A 19,438-nucleotide genomic window follows, 5' to 3' on the forward strand; every position below is an offset into this window, starting at 1 on the left:
GCTCTCTGGCCAAAAGTGGGGCTTGAAATGAGAGGTTTTATTATATGTTCAATGTGCCTACTAAAGTAAGGGAAATTGCATCTGGAACCAAATTCAAATTTTCTTGTTCAGTGCAATGAGTAAGTTGAAAATGGACACTCTTTACATATCCAAGAGTTTGTTGATACAATTTAAATTGTAGAATAAAATGGAATGAATAGCCCTTGAAACTTATGTCTATTGGGACTCAGTTTCCACCTTTTAAAGACAGAGCATGTTTGTACTGAGAAGAAAATCAGTAACACAAATAAAGGTACAACAGAGACAAATTGCGACATATAGATAGCATTTATTTAAAACATCAAAGTTACTATATATTTTACCGCATACAGCTAGCGTACAAAGCATGTTCAGGAGCTAAATGAAATACAAAAGATTTAAACCTTTTCTTGCAAATAATTTTAAAATTTGTTGATGGGATGGCAAATTATTTTTTACTTAAATTCTGATACAGCAAATTATCTTATACTTTTCTTGCACATGAGTAAAAGTAGATAGAACAATACTGAAAATCGGTGTCAGCATCTTAGCAACATTGCTGGTACTAAGATGCTCGAGGATCTGGTATCATACTGAAAGTTGGAGAAAGAGTACAGTTCAAATATAATTTTAAAATGAGTATAAAGATTTATTTATTTTTTTATCAGAAAGGAGTAGTAGGCAGATTAAAAGGAATTTGTTTCAGTGACCTATGAAACCTTGGTGATATAACTGTGGTATATCGGTATATAAGATCGGTTTTTTTGTAAAAACGATCATCCTGTGAAGTTTGTGTTTTGAAATTGATATTGATCTGCAATTTATGCCCCAGTTTTTTTTAAAACTGTGAAGGTGTGCTGTGTGAAGATAGGTCACTGAGAGATCCATAAGTGTTAAAAAGTACCAGGATGGATGTTTGAAAGGAAAAAAAAGTGCTGAGCCATGGAATTTTGAAAAATCGGAAAAGAAAAAAGAGCGCCCAAAGCCAGCACTTGGCAGCAAGATCGAAGTTAAGTCATTTGGTGAGAATGTAAAAACATCTACGCCCAAAAGCTTAATTGATGCTGCGGTTACGTGATCGTAACATCTGGCTCACCGGAAACTAAAAACTGATTACAAACTTAAGAGAGGATTCTGTTCAAAAAAAAAGAGAGCGCACCTTTAAAATGAAACCCAATTGTGGCAGTTTTTTTTTTTTGATTTTGTTTCTCCTTTCCTTGTTATAAACAATTAAATTGAAAATGATGTTTGATGCAGTACTCCATCTTCAGCTTACTAATATAGAATACCAGAACAAAAACATGGCAAAACGCTCTAAGTTAAAAATCACTAAGAACAAAAAATAAATAGCCGCAAGCAGCTAGCAGTGCATTCATAATATAAATAGCAATAGCGAAGCCACTTAATTACTTAATTTTTTATTATCCTAGCAGGGCCAAGCAAACCCATCACACAGATGCCCTTTTAAACATAAAGCAAAATAATCTTTTTTAAAAGCGAAAAGGTTTAAAGTGAGGGATTTTTATGACCCTCGACAATAATCACTTAAATACTCATGCGCTGTTTACAATACTGAAACTATTAATTTTATTGAATACATATGGCGATGCTGTTACCTATATGAGTGAAACTGGTTTACAATCCAGACCATTGAGAAATATTCCTGTTGCATGAGATCACATGCTTCTCATTGCACAGGCTACTCATGATTTACAGAACAACACACACGCAAGAATTACAACAGAAGGCAGAGATGAAAGAATTTTACTGGTCACAGAAAACCAAGGCACAGGGACCGGCCGGCCACCCCTGACTTGATGCCAATTTATCGCCTAATTTAGTTTAGTTTCCAGAATGATGGGTTTTTTTTTTTTTTGCTTTGTTTTGTTTTAGTTTAATTTTGCATAAATTTACATAACATTGGGAATTTTGTTTTTAGAAATCTCCAATAAGTATAGAGTAGTTTGAATTAGGAAAAATTTTAATAAATTAATATAATTATTAGAAACCATGTCTAAGGATTGTAGATAAAAGGGACTAGCTGGTTCAGACAAGAAGAAATACTTTCTCTCTCTCTCTCTCTCCCTCTGTCCCTCTCTCTCTCTCTCCTCTCTCTCTCTCTCTCTCTCTCTCTCCCTCTCTCTCTCCCCCCCTTTCCCTCTCTTCCCCCTCCTCTCCTATCCCCCCTCCCTCTCCCTCTTTCCCCCTCCCTCTCCCTCTCCCCCTCTCTCCCGCCTCTCCCCCCTCTTCCTCTCCCTCTCCCCCCTCTCCCTCTCTCCCCTCCCCCCAATCTATCAAACACCACTAGCTGTACCACCTCTCATTTCTGAACACCAAACTGATCAAAACAAAATAGGTCATGGGGGGGGGGACGGGGCGGGACTTTGTAATTTGAAAAGGGGAGGAGTAAAATTATAGAATCCAAAGAGAAGGACAAACAAAAAAAAAAGGACAAAGTAAAAATAATACCCGTGGCCGGCCCTGTGCCTAAGTAATCTGGGTTTTCTTAATTGCACACATGATGATGACTTTACTTAAACGTGTGGAATGAAGGAACTAGATGGATTTTTGTTACACAATAATATTCAGCATCGCCTTTTTTCATAACAGCGTGCAAAGGGGTGAGACCTGCTGGTCTCACTCTAAAAATCAGCAAATTCCTTTGCACATTTCTCGGTAAGAGAAACACGGATGTCCTCTTCTTCGTAATCATCGAAGTTGCTGGTATCACCAGCACCTCGGTAGCGAGGGACAAATGGAGCTTCCACCTAAAATCAGAAAAGCAAAAGAAAAAAGTGAGAAGAAAGAAAGAGTAGGTGCTTGATGGTTGTATATTCCTAAGACTGGGAAGATGCTTCCTTTATTCTATACCATATCCCCATCTCTATGAGCAATCTAAAGGAAGAACATGAAAATAAATGGCAACCAAGCAGAAATTCCCAACTCCTTTTTGCATCACAGACTCCTTTGACAATCCAGTGATCTTCACGGTCCCTTTACCAAAATAATGCTTTTAAATGTATAAGATGAAATATATTGTATTACAGAGGAAACCAATTATATTAAAATACAATTATCAAAATATATAAAATAGTTCATAATTCTTTAAAAATTACATAAGGAGCACAAAACCAGCTCACATTTAGATAATTCTTTAAATCTTTCTCCAAAAGAAATATACTCACAAGGCTGAATGGCTTCATCAATTCCTGAATATCTCAAAAATATATAAAAAAAAATCTGCCTTTAAGGGTGTAAAAAACAAAATTCCATGGAGGGAGGGGGGAGGTGGGAACAGAAAAGGCACATTTTAAATGAAACTGCTGCATACAAATTATTTTTCAATGGGCATTTAAAAAACAAAAGAGCAGATAATTATGATTCAGTCTAGTGAAATCTTTTCATAAATGCCTCCATTTAATACAAACAGTATGGTGATGTGTTAATCGCATCCTGCCTCACAGTAATTAATACATTACTGATTATCACAACAACTGTACTGTTAACTGGAGCAGAAAAAAACCCAATTTCTTTCTATAAAGTATTGTTAGATTTGGGGTTTGGTTTTCTGTTTCATTCTGGTTTTTAGCGGTACACTCACCCTTGTTTGTGTTTACATTCTATTGTCCCAGTCAGGAATTTGTAACTAAAAATTTGTTTAGCAAAAATATCTTGACTCCGGTGCAAAGTTTTTCTTCCAACATTTCCATACTGTCTGGGAATATCATAATATTGGAAGAGCTACTTTTTTGCATTTAATACTACATATCTAAAAAAGAGTATCAGATCTATTTTGCTGGTCTAAAATTCTGTACACAGTGATATCTTAGTTCAAAGAACCCGAGTATCCTTCTTCTAAAGAAGAGCAGGGGGGAATTTCAGCTCTTCCATGTGATGAATGGGAAATGGGGATTCCCTCATTTTTGGCTGGGTGAATTTATTAGCTTCCATAATATCCCCATAAAATGTAACTACATGCCTATTTTAATGTTATCCATTTGGGAATGTCCAATCTTGCAGGACAAGAAGTATGTTGCACACATGTCAGACATAGAGCTGTGCTTGAAAAAAGACCATTTGGGGATAAGAGAATGATTAAAGGTAGGAACCAGTGTCAGGAAAACTACTTGAAAATTATAGGAAAAATAGGGAACATGTCCTTTTCCTTCCTCAGGGAGAGAAATAATTTAGGCTGTGTGCCTCAAGTGATACACAGAATGATTATTAGTCCTGACCATAATAATGCATTTTAAAGTGTCTTAAGGTTCATAAATAATTTTCATTAGAAGAAGCAATCCTATCAGGTAAATAATATAAGTATTATTATCCCTGCTTTACTGGGAATGAAATTGATAACTAGTTCTAAAAATTACTGAGTGAAATCTAAATGGTGCATGTTTACTTGGGGCTCCATTGTCTGGAACCGGAGCATCAATCATTCCGTTCTCAGCTATTTACATTGAGAAGAGAGAGGCAGGCTTACTTTTCTCTGAAAAATGGCAATCCAGTCAATGGCAGAAAACCAGCGGTGGTGCTTGATGTCGCCGACACCATTCTTCAGGTTTCCGAAACGCTTGGTCAGGTCGACCTGGAGCAGGTTCCTCAGGAGGTCCTTGAGTTCGGAGCTGAAGTGGGAGGGGAAACGGACCTACACACAGACATTCGCATGTTGACATACATATTCTATACCTTTTCTCTATATTTTCCGCCCCCCTGGACACTTCTTTCCCAAAGTTGTATAAACAAAGACATACAAAGACATGACCTTCAATCTACCCCTGACATAAATAATGGTTTGTAAGTGCAGTACTGCCATATAAAGGTACCCATTGTCTTTATTTGATTCCCTCACATCATCGTATCATTGCAGAGTAATGAAGTGATTGGTAGAGCATGACTGATTCAGCGGCAGATTCATTGACTAGGCTGGTCAATCAATCAACTGGATCTGGGAATTTGCTGAATTTTTTATTGACTTCAATTCTTTTTTAAATTATGCCTTGGGAATTCATCAATAGCAAGTGGGGGATGGGATAACAATCTCTGCTCACCTTTCCAGAAATGATCTTTTCGTAGATCTGAATAGGCTGGTCAGCAAAGAAGGGAGGATAACCAGCAGTCATCTCATAGATCAGCACTCCCAGGGCCCACCAGTCCACAGCCTTGTTGTATCCCTGAGATAAACCAGTATTGAAGGTCAATTACTGTTTCATTTCCTAAAATTAAATGGGGCCTAGGGGGAGGTTAATGATCTTATAATGATCTTCAAGCACATGAAAGAGTATCATAGCAGTTACTAAGAAGCTATTGAGGGCAGGAGAGGAAATGGGTTTAAACTGTAACAGAAAAAATTCAGGTTAAATAAAGGGGAGAATTTTGGAAACTAATGACTGGTAAAAATTGGAACAGGCTCTTAAAGAAACTTGTAAAATATTTACCAAAGAACATCAATAATACAATAAACAGCCAATCTCAAAAATATGCTGTCCCCCCTGCAGGCAGGGAGATGGACCAAATGACCTCTTAAAAGGCAGCATGGTGTAGTGGAAAAAACCCCACTGGGTTTGGAGTCAAAAGACTTGCATTTGAGTCCCAGCTCCACCATTTATTACTTATATGACTATGAATAAGTCACTTAACCTCACTGAGACTCAGTTTCCTCATCTGTGAAATGGGGGTAATATTTGCCCTACCTACCTCACAAGATTGTTATGAGGAGCAAATAAGAGAAATGTATATAGAGTGTTTTTTCCAGACTTTTATAAATGTTACTTTTGTTGTGATTATTCTCAGAATGTATATTTAAGATGTTTCAAGAGATCTTCCCAAGATCTGTCAAACCCAAAGACTGCTACCCTTATGGTAAGTCATATAAGAACAAATGATATCACCAGAGAGACCCTGGGCAGAATTTCCCAAGACTGTGAAGATTTCAGGAGTAAAGTGCTAGACTTAGGAGCACAAGTGGTATTTCTATGATTACAACCAACTGATATTCAAAGATATCTGGGAAGTGAATATGTGGCTAAGAAGATGGTGTCAGGAAAGAGGATTCTTCACCAAGGACAGAGTATATATAAAGAGCACCAGGAAAAAAACAGGAGCCTTCCCTGACCAGTTGCTATGGTTCTCTTCCTTTTCATATTTCCTTTTATTTATTTTTATGTTGATTTCCTCCTCCTACTCCTTGCCCAAATACAATTGAAGTAAAGCTTTTCACAGCTGTGTGACACCTGAATTGGACCTTGGAGGAAAATCTACAGGTGATCTTTCCTGGCTAAGAGTTAAGCAATTCTTGACTTTCCTTGCTGATAATTTTGCAGTGGAAGGGAAATACAAAGGGAACTGCTAATGTGTATCTGATTCTGCCTAAAATGAAGGAAATGGTCAGTGAAGTGAAAATGACACAGACTTTGGGAGGAAGAACCAATGCTATTTCAGATGGCATCAGGGAATGTCTTCCACAGTCTACACCAAACCCAAGACTTAAAGTGAGCAAGTTTTGAATAATTCTGAGGTAGAATAGCAAGGATTCTTTGGCCTGAGGTGCTAAAAGGGAAGTCAATTCAAGAGAACTTGGAGGCTTTCCAGAATGAAATCCTGATGCCCAATAACAAATGATTACTTATTTGAAATAATTAATAATGACTATAATTATCATAAGGAAGAAAAAGGAGGAATGTCTAAGGAGGACCATGTACTTGTGTAAGGAATGCAGTGCTGATCTCAGTTTATAAAGGACAAATCCAAGATATGGAAGATGAGCACATAACATTAGAGTTATAAAAGGAAGAATGGTGTAAAATCTCATGAGAATAGAAATAGAGAAAGCCTGATTTGGGCTAAGGTTTGCAATAAATGCTAAAGAAAACAGGGTCTTTTTAAGTTTTGTTGGAGACAAGAGGAAGATCAAAGCAAATATAAGGGCTTCTGCTTGGGGAGGGAAGATAATAATAAACAGTGGAAAGAAGGCAGAACTACTCAGTGCCTATTTTGCTCCTTTTTTTTTTTTGACTGAGGGTAATAATTTTCAGACTGGCCAGGAGAGAGAAAAAGTAGTTGGCAAGCAATGAGATGCAAGATAAGTGAGAAGATAGTAAGAAAGCCCATTGCTGAAGGTGCCCTCATGGAGTTCAAGTGAACTTTGCATGTATGGCTGCTGAATCATGATTGAAACCAATTTTGGCAAGTAGGAAGTGTGCCACAGGACTTGCATCAGGCCAACCGTATTCTAGTAATTAAAGTCATGTTCACTGGCCCAGAGCTTAAAGGATTCATCTTTTTCCTCTTTTTGAAAATTCGAACAAAGGACAGTTTGTATATCCTCAGAAAGTGTTGAGGTACTCACTCTAAGCTATCATGGGTTTGTGAAGAACATGTTATACCAAACTAATTTCTTTTTATTATACAAAAGGGTTACTAGATCAGTAGATACTTTACTACTAGCTTTAGCCAAAGCTGGATTTGGGTATGGCAGATATTCAGTTATCTGTATATTTGGTTTTGGGTAAGGTAAATGGCAAAGTATTTTCCAATTTCCTTGAGGATCAATGTAGGGAGGTAGATTCAGTACCGCCCAAATGGCCAACTGCAAATAGTGTCTCTAGCAGTGGTACAGGGTCCTGTCTTTGGCTTGCTTAAGAATTTTTATTAGTAACACAGATAAAAGTACAAATGAAAGACTTCTCAAATTTGAATGTGACATAAAACTGGGGTTTGAAGCCAGCTAATACAATGGATAGCAGAAGTAGGATCCAAAAAGATTTCAATAGGCTGAAATAGTGGGCTGAGGTTATCAAGATGAAATTTAATAAGGATAAATTCTAAAAAGTTCAAAAAAATTAACTGTACAAGTATAGGATGGGGTATCCATGACTACAAACCAAACATTGGGGGTTTAGTGGACTACAAACTCCATGTGAACCAATAGTTTGATGAGGAAACCAAAAAAGCTTAAGTAATCTTAGGCTACATTAATGGCATCCAGAGTGAGGGAGGTACACTATACTTTGCCTCTCTGCACTCTGCTTTAATTGGAGCCCATCTGGAGTACTGTATCTGGTTCTAGGTGCTGCATTTTAAGAATGGCATTGACAAGCTGGAATGGGTCCAGAGAGGGCATTCAGGATGGTAAAGGAACTCCAAAGCATGCCAAATGAGGATTGGTTGGAGGAACCGGGGATTTAGCTTGGAGAAGAGAAGATTTAAAGGGTGCATGATTACTTTATTGTAAAATCTCAAGTCTCCACCATTAGGGGTCTGACCTGCCCGTCTTGGATCTGGAGGACAGAACTAGAACCAAGGGATGGAAGTTACAGAGAGGCAGATTTTGACTTAATATAAGGAAAACGTCCTAACAATTAGAGCTACCCAAAAATGAAATTGGCCGTTTCTGTAGGTAATGAGTTCTCAGTCAGTGGAGGTCTTCAAGCAGGGGCTGGATGACCAATTGTTGGGGATGTTGTAGACTGAATTTATGCTTGGGTAGCATTTGAATTACATGACCTCAGAGGTCCAACTCTGCAATTCTGTCAATGCATGCAAAAGCGCTTCGTATCTAGAAAGCACCATATAAATGTAAGCTTCTAAGATTTTGAGCTCCCACAATCCAATGAGACAGGGGTCCTACATTATAACTAGGAGCTTCAAATAAAACGGTAGCTCTGGGACATCAGGAAAATTTGTGGAATTGCCTTCCAAGTTACTAGAACTTCAAAGGATTAATGTGCCAAGGTCACTTAATCACAGTTTCAACTTTTGGAAAACAGACATTTAACGGGATGCTTAATCACCTACATATGGACATCATGCACTTACTGAAGTGCGTATTGCTCTGATCCTCCACTAAAATCCTATTCCACCGCCACATGGTGGCAAGGAGCAGGCCCTGGGTTCTCAAAGGCTATGCCAGGGGGACACAAGCTCTAGCAGATCCTACCAAGCTCACAAAGCTTTGAAAATTTGGGTCAGGCCTCTCTTGTCTAAGGACTAATCTCGCCAAGTTGGGAAAGAGTCATTCATCACCATGTTGGGAAATGGTGATGAACTTTTTGGCCACAGCAACTCTTGAAGACCATCTACTGAGTTATACAAGGGTTGTGATCTGCCTTAGTGAAGGTAGTACCTGCACTAAACAAATCACAGATCCTTTAAGTAATTACATCACTTTGACATGATTTATGCACTACTGGCTTAATTCACACATTAAGTTCGAGTGCAAAAGGTACGTAATTTAATTAATTTATATCAATATTAAAAATTTCTAGGAAAATAATTTGTTTTTAAACCACTAATGAACAAACAAAAGCATTCAAAATAAAATATCAAAACGATGTACATTCAAACTAAAGCTTATTACCATAGTTCTTAGTCACTTTGATAATGGATTACTTTAAGATAAGTAGAATTCCATTTAAAAAAACACAATAAAACAATTTGTATAATAAAGTTATTTACTCATTCTAAATGTGAACCACCCATTATTTGGTTGGCTTGGGGAGTGCTCCAAGATGAATAATCCTGTACAATGATGTTTTCTCAACAGCCACCTTGTATAATAGAAATACCTGACTGTGTTGGGAATCAGTGAGCTGAGTTCATTCCAGCTCTTTTGTTCTGTCATCAAGAATGATATAATTGAATGAATCTATTTAAATCCCTTCTCCTCCTCCCTACAGTCTAAGCTACCATGAATTGAAGGAAGTAAGACGAAAGCAAAAATGATTATTTTTGGATGTTGGTGCTGCAAAGAGTTGCTGGGTGTATTAGAATCCTTCTACTTGGTCTGCAAGTATATCATAATTGTGGGCTTCTTACTGTGCTGAATGATATCCTAATATAAAGTTTCATGCATGAGTGGATGTCTATATCTGCAGCTTAACTGGTAACTTAAATAGATGGGATGAACTGGTGACCAATATGCACGTTTTGTCAATATGTCTGTGTTTGGGGCACCTGATTCCAATGATTTCCCCATTACTAGAAATAATAAGCACTGGATTATTCATCTGGTTTTATAACCAGGGATTTATTTATACTATCTCCTTAACAACGAAGGTAGCAATTAACTAAGGTTGTGGAAGCAATGGGAGGCCCTAAACAGGCAATTTTTAGTAGTTAATGCAGAAATTGTAGATTTAAATTAGTGAGTTAGAACTAGAGAAATCATAGCAAGCACTCTTTGTCAATTAATTTTAAAATTATACTGTACTTGAAAAAATTCAGGATGTGCATATATTAGATTGCTGATTGTACAAGATTTCCTAATAAAATGTACCTTGCTGAGGATGATCTCAGGAGCCAGGTATTCAGGGGTTCCACAAAGGGTCCAGGTTCTGCCCTTCACCCTTTTGGCAAATCCAAAGTCAGTGACCTATTAAATAAAATGGAAAAAGAAAGAATTATCTTTTTTATTATTTGAAGGTATCAGTTAATGTAATTCTAATAAATGCTTTCTGAATGAATGAAAATAGTTTCTATATTAATTTGATTAATTCATACCAGGATGTATCCATATTTGTCAATCAGAAGGTTTTCAGGCTTCAGGTCACGGTAGACCAGGTCAAGAGCATGAAGATACTCAAAAGTCAGGACAATCTGGGAGGCATAGAAGCGGGCATGGGGCTCGCTGTAAGGAATGAAAACATGTTGGATTCCGTAAATATACACACATCTATTGAAATGATTCAATTCAATGAATACAATTAATATTTATGAAAATTCCTAAATGACAGGGTTTCATTTGGGCTGAAAAGTTGATGATTTTGGTTGTTTGCCTGCTCTTTTGCCACTGAAAAACATCCTTAGAGGGTGCTTTTGATGTACTTGCCTTGGGTTGCTAACCCATTCTAAACTCATCAAAAGCATAATCAATTGATCTACAGTATTCTGATTTCCTTTTGTTACATTTCAAGAATACTTGCACGTAGTGGGTTGAATTAAAGTGAGCCCAAGGAGTAAATGTGAGGGACAGGTTATACACGGAGTGCCACATTATCCCTCTTATGGTAAATGTGTAGTCCTGAATTTAGCCAGATTTGCTTCTGTGAAGTCTCGTCAAAACTATGGTCACTCATTGCTGGCACTGGCAGAAAATACCTATTTTATATTATTTTACTTGAATTAATAAATGCATGTACTTATTACATTATGCCTTGTTATGTTTACTTCTACTGCATTCTTCAAATAACCCCAACTTATTTAATCCAATTAACATGTATTTAGGATATTGAGGGTTCTCTAAAATTTGGGAGTTAAAAACAAACAAAAATGAACGCTAGTACTTAAAGTTTGGGGGTGGGGGAGGACCTGGATTACCTGAATCGGCCAATTTTTCTCAGGTGGGAAAACATCTCACCACCAGGCACGTATTCCATAACCATGTACAGGTTGGAATTATCCTGTGAGTAAGTGAAAAGAATTTAAGTAACATTAAAAAAATACTCAACCTAAGTTGTTTCTTGAAAAATATTTTTAGGTTCTGCTGTTTTCCATTAGGAAAGAATACTTTTACAATCTACTTGACAGGTTAATAATGTGGGAACAGAGTGCTGCCCCAAAGTTCTCCAGGCTCCCAATATTAGGGCACTCATCCACTTTCTTCTGGGAACTGTCATAAATCCATCCTGGTTTTCCTCAGCTCCCAGTGTCCATGGACCTAACTTGACTTAGGGGTATCCTACACAGACTCCAAATATGATTGCATGCTAGCATGAAAACTAAGTCAAAATACCCTTGAAAACAGGTACTAAAGAAATTTGTTTTTTACCTATGGTACAGGATGAGAAAGAGATCATTTTTCCCCTTCATTTGCTTTTCAGGGGATAAAGAGAACTATTTTGTAAGAGGTAAAATAGAGACATATAATACCTCATGCTTTTACTGTGACGATATCATGTTTCATTCTAGATAATGGAAATGGTATGATAACTGCAAGAAAAAATGCTAATATATATATTAGAAAAAATATCTCTGCAGCTTCTAGTCATGTGAATGAAGAGTCAAGGACTAAGTCGACTCCTAAAAAATTAAAAAGCTAGAAGTTAGGTGACTGAGTAAGAAGTACCAGCAGGGATTAAATGGAAGCAGAAAAAAATGGTGGGTATATATGTAATCTAAGAACTATGAACTAAGAACTATGTTTTGCTAGATGTCACCATGGCTTTTGATAAATTCAAATATTTGATTTTATAATAACATTTCACAAATAAGTATAGATGCCAGTTTGCCTAATTTATCTAGAGACAACCTGGAACATTTTCAAATACTGTATAAGGTTATGAACACAAGAGGTTTTAACTATGTACAACTCTTGTTACTTTATATTCTTTTTATTGAAGTTTTTTATTTTATTTTTTTACCTTAAGCAAAACTTACCTTGAAAGCATATTCCAGCTTGACCAGGAAAGGGAAATTCACAGCCTGCAGGATCCTTTTCTCATTCAAGGTATGCTCAATTTGCTTCAGCTTAACAACCTTTGGGGGAAGTGTAATGTAAACATTTTCAGAACAAATGTGCAGAATAGCAGAAATAGAATGGTTTTTAAATGGAAGGTTTTTCACATAGTGCTAAACTTGGGTTAATGGAAGTCTTGAGAATTTTATCATCATAGCAAGAACACCAATTAAATCAAAATTATTAGACAGCAAATGATCACAGGAGATTAAAAAAAGGATCAGTTGTGATTTGAAAATTGAAATGGTTTCTATTTTTAAATTAATGAAAAATGGTGAAGTGAAAATTAAACAATTTGTCAATTTAATATATATCATGAAGAGTAATAGAATAAGGAAAAAAAGGTCAATTTGTCCATATAGAATAAAAGAGAGGATTGTCTAAAAAATGTCATGTCTTTATGAAGACTAGGTCTTACTGAATTAATTAAACTTCCTCCTGATAGACTTGGTAACAGCAAGGAAGGAAGTAATTTATTTTGACTTTAGCAAGGTTTGTGATTCTTTCCTACATGACTTGGCAAATCTTGTGTTCACTCTCAAACCTCATTCAATACTCAGTGGCAATCTGCCAGTGTGTGACTGGCAGTGGGTGGGAGGTACAGCTCTTAGTGGTGGTGGATATGGAAAGATCTAGTAAGGGGAGCGGTTTAAGCGAGAGTCATTAGAAACCCCCTCCACCATCACTTCCATCTCTTTCATCAATTAGAGATTAGCAACTTGCTCTTTTAATGGCATCTTGCATTTATGTAGTTCCCAACAGGAATATCTTTACTCTTCTTTCATGGCTAAAACAGAATCATCACCTACTCATTCCTGCTTCCCTCTGCCACAGCAACAGTGGTATCCTTAACAGTAAACTGAGGCTAATCCTGTGACCTATGCCTTTAATCCTATTCCCTCTAATCTCTCTCCAAGACTTTGCCCTTGTAGTCATCCTCTGTCTTCTAGGCATCTTCAATCTCTTCCTCTTAATTGCCTACAAACATGCTAAGGTCTTTCAGATCCTAAGAAAGCCTTCCTTTGAGCACTCTATTTTTGAATCCAGCTCCTCTCCTACTTGTCTCTCCATCATTGTTTAATGACTTGAAGCTGTCCACATTGATACATCTGCTTCCTCATCCCACTCTTCACTGACTCTTTACAATTCGGCTTGCATTCTTATTGCAGTATAAGAACAGCTACTGTATTTCAACACTTCCAATGGCTTCCTTACTCTCCTTCCTCCCAAGCTCTGATCCTATGTAACCTCTCTGCAATGTTAGACACTATCACTCCCTTCTGTTAGATCCTTTCCTCTCCCACTCTCCCCTAATCTCTCTAAATTCTCCATCTGAGCCTCCTTTACTAGTTCTTCATCCTTTTAGCCTTTTTATGGATCCTTAAGGTATCCTCCTAGGTGCTACCTTTGGCCCATGGCTCTCTCTCCTGACTCCCCATGGCTTTACCCTCTTTCTCTAGGGAAATAATTCTTAAAACTATAATTTTCATCCTGATCTCTTTCTTTATCACTTACTGACAACTGGCAACTCAAACTGAACATGTCTCAAATCAACCTATCCTTCTTCCTGAACCTTCTTCTGCTTTTGACTTCACTTGTTTTCTGTCACTAACATAATCATTTTCCTTGTCTCCCATATTCAAATTATTGGTACTCTCTATCTTTGACTACCTCTTTGCTTTCTCATATCCAGTTAACAAGACCTATCAATTCCTTTCTAACAGTTCTTCCTGCCTCCTTTCCTGGCCTTTCACCTCTCCTTTATGCCACAGACAGAATTGTCTTCATATATAGATTTTGTCAAGTCACCCTATCTGCTCAGTGAGGAAAGTTCAAACTTCTTTGTCTGGCATTCTAGCTCTCTCACAATCTAGCTACATCTTATTTTTCCAGCCTCCTTTTATTCTCCTCCATACATGCTACATTCTAGCTAAACTAGACCACTTTCTGTTCTCTGTACTGAACTATTTGACTCATGTTCTTTTTTGAGCTTCATTTGCCTTGTATCTCTCTCTTCTCTGCTATTAAATTCCTGCTGGTCTTTCAGGACCCAACTGAAACATCATCTTCTCCATGAAGCTTTCCCTTATGTCCTGTCAGTAATAGCTTTCTCCCTTGGGCCTCACATAACACTTTGTTTCATCTTCCTATAATGTGTTTATCATGTAATGTAGATTATGTTTATTTGTTTTTGAATTTTATCTCCTTGCTAGACTGTAATTCCATGAAGGCAAGGGTTATAAAATATTTAAACAATATTATTTCCTCAGTCTTTATCATAGTACCCTGCATACAGCAGGAACTTATTAAATATCTGTTAAAAAGAATCAAATGGCGTGCAAGCACACTGAACGAAAGTAAACCAGAAAGCTGGCACTGTCAGATACATGCATAATTAGTTGCAAAGTGGTTCTTCACACTGGTCAAAGGGCTTCTAGTCAACCAAAGAATCAGGAAAAAAAACCAAGTCCAACATAAATTTGAAATGTATTAGTGTTGTTAGAGAAGAAATGGGATTGGTATGAACAAAGAATATAGTATGTAGAAATCATAAGGAAATTTTTAATTGCAATGAAAATACAAGAAAATAATTGGAATTTTAAATGGCATACACTTCCCATTCCTTTTACTTCTTCATCTCATTCTTCCTATCACTAAGCCCCTTCCAAAAAATTAAATGGAGCCAGACATGATAGGCTTTATCCTGATAAGAGATTTAAAGAGCCCCAAATTTGACCTTAATTTTTTTAAATTTAGACTCAGGACAGTGAAACAGCAGGAAAATTAGCTGTTACATGGCTCTGAAAAGGTCTGGGCCCTTGAAATATCTCTCAAACACTTGGCTTGGGGAATTTTTAGACATCTGACACACATATAGATAAAAAGCAATTTCCAAATTGTGCTCATTTCTGGGCTCCACTTAGGTATGAGAAAGAGGCAGTTGCAAAGGTTTCAAGGCAATTAGGGTGTGGGAAAAGAGTATCTGTCCAATCTATGTGGAAACATATGAAAGGAATTGGAATTGTATGGGCACAAAAAATTTAACAACAGTATTTAGTGATATGAATGGTTAGGTTACAAAGAAATCATCTTTGTAATATTATTGATCCAGAAGACCTAAGATTTGTCTTCAGGAGGATTTAGGTTAGAAATAAAGAAAAAGGTATTTAAAAATTAAAAATTAAAATAAAATAAATTTTAAAAGTTGATCTAATAGTCCCTTAAAGAGTCACAAATAGGGCGATCTTTAAACTAGCAACTTGTTGAGTTCCTAATCACAATAGAATGACCATTATGGTCCTATGGTAAGGAATGATTTGCTGTTCCCATGACAATAACACTGCTAGAAATCTGTGAAACAATTACATTCAGCCCTACAGTTATTAGAGGAGAAGGTGGTGGGAATAGAGTGCTTTTCTTGAGTCATTTTTTTAAGCGATAGATTTCCTTAGCAAAGGAGAATGATACAATTAAGTCAAGGGCACAGTTAATTTGGAATCCAAAGAACTCGAGGAACCACAAGTCTGTCACTGCCTTGCTGTGTGACCTCTCTCTGAATTCTGTAAAAACAGCAACTCAACACTGACCATGAGTGTAAAACATTTTACAAATAATCTAAGTGATTTATTTCCCTTTGAAAAATGAGAAAAAAACCCAACCCTACAAAGCAGAGTTACATAGAGATAATGAGAACAGAATGAATGATTGCACTTTCATCAGAACAAATCTTTGAATTTTGCTAGATATCTAAAAGCACATTAACCTTCCCTCTGAAACTATGGCATTAGGGTGTATTGTTGATACACTAGCCAATGAAAAAAATACTGGAATTTACAGTAGAACCATATTTTAATCCTATCAAGAAGGACAATATTTCTAGAAAATGATGAATAAGATAAAAGTTATGCTTATAGTAGTATATACATATAACATTAAACATGTATATATACGTATCAGTATATGTGTATCTATCACACTAATGACATACATATCACTATGAACTTAATGGTAGCTAACATTTACATGGAGTTTTGAGGGTTAAAAAGCCCTTCATGTAAATTGTCTCATCGAATTCACTCAACAACTCTGTAGGTACTACAGTTGTTATTATCCTTATTTTGCAGAAAGTTAGGATTACTTGCCTATTGGTCACACAGTCAGTAAGTGTCAGAGCAAGATTCAACCCATGTTCCTGCTAACTCCATCTTCTGCATTCTAACTATCACCCTGACCACAATAGCCTACAGTCATGTCACATGAAGTAGTATATTTTATTTGCCCTATTAATAAATCCAAATTTTAATATAATTTATTGGGCATTTCCTATACTAAGCTTTGGGTTCAGATATGGACTAGATGGTCTTTAACATTCCTTCTAACTTGAATCTCCTATAGACTTGGAAAATAACATCTCCTTAAGCTCTCCTGGATGCCCTGAACTTCGAGCATAGCACTAGGTTTTGCAAGTCTCTAACACACTTATCAAGTAATATTTTGGGTTATGGTAATCTAAGTTTAGGAGTTATACTTCCACAAGAAAGCAAGCCTTGAAGAAGGCATGGACACAGCCTTATCTATCGACTTTCACACCAGGGACTTTCACAGTGCTCTTTATACAACAGGTCCTAAAATGTTTGTTGAATTCAATGGTTTAGTATGTTTTCCATTGTTATATCTGAGGCTCTCAAACACATTCCAGGGAGAATGGGCAGAATCTCAGAACACTCCACGTATCAGATATGAATCCTGGACATCTGAATGATTGTGTCATCATAGACTCGCCCTCCTAGGGGTACTGACTCCCTCCACTATTCTTGAAACCCCAGCTTCTAAGCAGATAGCAAATATACCCAGAGTACCTGGGATTTGGGGAGGGAGGGGAGATATAGACAGGCCACAATGATATGCTTTATTCTCTGACCCCACCCGTTACTTTACTGGTAGGGTAGGTAAATGAAGTCTCCACCAATTCAACAAACAGTTACCAGGCACCTGCTATTAATTAGCAAGGTACCACACTAAGTCCTCACAATACAAAAGTGAAAATGGCAATGCCTTTGCCTCCAAATACTTACAATAACCAGGAAGGGTAATATTTACGCACAAATAAGTACAATATACCCTGGAATGTGATAAGACCAAATGAGAGAGCCAGAAAAAAAATATTACAAGGCATTGCATCTAGAAGAGGCCTTAGAGACTGTTCAGTGACTAGATTCTTGTCTAACCTCTTCATTTCACAGATGAAATGGAGGCCAAGGGAGATAATTTTGCATGGTGGAGCTCATAGAAGTGGCCACTTAAGGGAAGTTGTATCGAAACAACCATAGAAAAGAGAGAGTAAATGTCCAGGTTGATAGCCTTGCAGTTGGCATTCAAGTCTAGAACAGATGGAGTGAGCCCTAATTTGAAGAAGTCTTGATAAAAACGAGTACTAGGACAAAGACATGGGTTGGCATACTCTGCCTTTGAATCAAGCTCTGAAAGACTGTGTGGTCTTTCAATTCTAAGTCCCTTCCTATAGAGGAGGTAAACCAGTTTTAGAGCAAGGATAAGCATCACTGTTCAGATGTAAACTCCCACAATTTAGCTGAATCTGCATTTTCTTGCCATCTGTCCCTCCCCACCAATCCCCTACAGTTTTTGCATTAGAAAAGAAAATTGGTAAGGAAACCCATTTCCATTTTGAGCTAATTAATTCTTTGCAAATATTTCCTTATATCAAGCTTAGTTCTAGCTCTCTGTTTCTTCCTGCCATTAATTCTAGCTCTGTCCTCTGGCCAAGAAGAGAAATCTAATCTCTTTTCCTTATAATATTCCTTTAACTACTTGAAAACAGCTATGCACTCCACCCCCACCCCCCAAAATCTTTTTTTTTCCTCCATGCTAAATATCCCCAGGTAATTAAATTGAATTGGTGAGTATACTTCTATTTTAACATCTATGGCTTTCAAACATATTTTTAGGGTGATGGGGCAGTCTTGGAATACCCCGCTTGTAACATATGTATCATGCACATTGGAATTATAAGCTCACCATAAATTTGTCCTTTTGGTGAATTGACCACCTACTCTGTGAATAAACTACTATGGAGCAATTCTTTACAGTCATTATATTCTGTGATACAGAATTGAATCAATTTACATTATGGAATTACGTTATGAAAGCAAACAAGCAAAAAAAATATCCTTAATTTTGTGTCTTTGTCAACTGAAACAACTAAAATCTAAGGTTGTCTGGGCCATCTGCCCTGATTCTTTGCTATCCAGACTCCCAGGGTGATTTGACCCACCATCCACCCTTTAGAACCCTGAGCTCCCCTCTGCAGCTGACCCCTCTTCTAGGTGCCCTCTCCCCCAACTAGAATCTGAACTCCTTGAGAGCATGGGCTATCTTACTTTGTCCATTTGAATTCCCAGTTTAGCATAGTGCTTGGCATATAGTAAGTACTTAATAAATGCTTTTCTATTCATTCATTTATTCTAATAGTCCTCCTTAAGAATAAAATCATAGGATCATAGATTTAGAGCTGGAAGGAATCTTAAAGATCATCCATCTAGTCCAATCCCCCCATTTGGGAGATGAGAAAAGTAAGACCCAGAGTGACTTAAGTGACTTCTCTATGGTCACATGGGTATTATGTAGCAGAGCTGGAGTATGAACTCAAGTCCTCTGACTCCAGATCCAGCACCCTTTGCACAACACCAGACCCTATTCCCTGAAATTAAAAAAAAAGAAAAACAAAACAAAAAAACAAGCAAAAACCAAAAAAAAAAAAAAAAAGAACCCAACAATAACAAAAAAAACCCCAAACCTCCCCCAAATAAGGGAAAAAAAACCTTCAAAACAACCAAAGTCAATTTACTGGGCACATGCTAGGGAATTTCTTAACTTTCAAAGGTATATATTAGATCATGTACATATGTGCATACATTTGTCAGTATGATTTGGAATATGGAAGCTGAG

The 19,438-nt window shown here is 37.0% G+C and overlaps 1 protein-coding gene across 2 annotated transcripts in view; it reads right to left on the reverse strand.

Moving 5' to 3' along the window:
• Window positions 1-308: 308 nt before the first annotated feature.
• Window positions 309-19,438, reverse strand: part of PRKACB (protein kinase cAMP-activated catalytic subunit beta) — a 35,253-nt gene continuing 16,123 nt past the window's right edge. The window contains exons 4-10 of one of the 2 annotated variants that reach the window (XM_036758043.1): window positions 12,394-12,492; window positions 11,335-11,417; window positions 10,519-10,645; window positions 10,295-10,390; window positions 5,070-5,192; window positions 4,502-4,666; window positions 309-2,786 (exon numbers count right to left, since the gene is read on the reverse strand). In XM_036758043.1, the coding sequence (XP_036613938.1) occupies window positions 2,661-2,786; window positions 4,502-4,666; window positions 5,070-5,192; window positions 10,295-10,390; window positions 10,519-10,645; window positions 11,335-11,417; window positions 12,394-12,492 (819 nt within the window). In that variant the 3' untranslated portion in view covers window positions 309-2,660. The remainder of the gene's footprint in view (window positions 2,787-4,501; window positions 4,667-5,069; window positions 5,193-10,294; window positions 10,391-10,518; window positions 10,646-11,334; window positions 11,418-12,393; window positions 12,493-19,438) is intronic. The other variant, XM_036758044.1, reaches the window with a different exon arrangement.

Source organism: Trichosurus vulpecula, chromosome 4, assembly GCF_011100635.1.
Source record: "Trichosurus vulpecula isolate mTriVul1 chromosome 4, mTriVul1.pri, whole genome shotgun sequence".
Lineage (NCBI taxonomy): Eukaryota > Metazoa > Chordata > Mammalia > Diprotodontia > Phalangeridae > Trichosurus > Trichosurus vulpecula.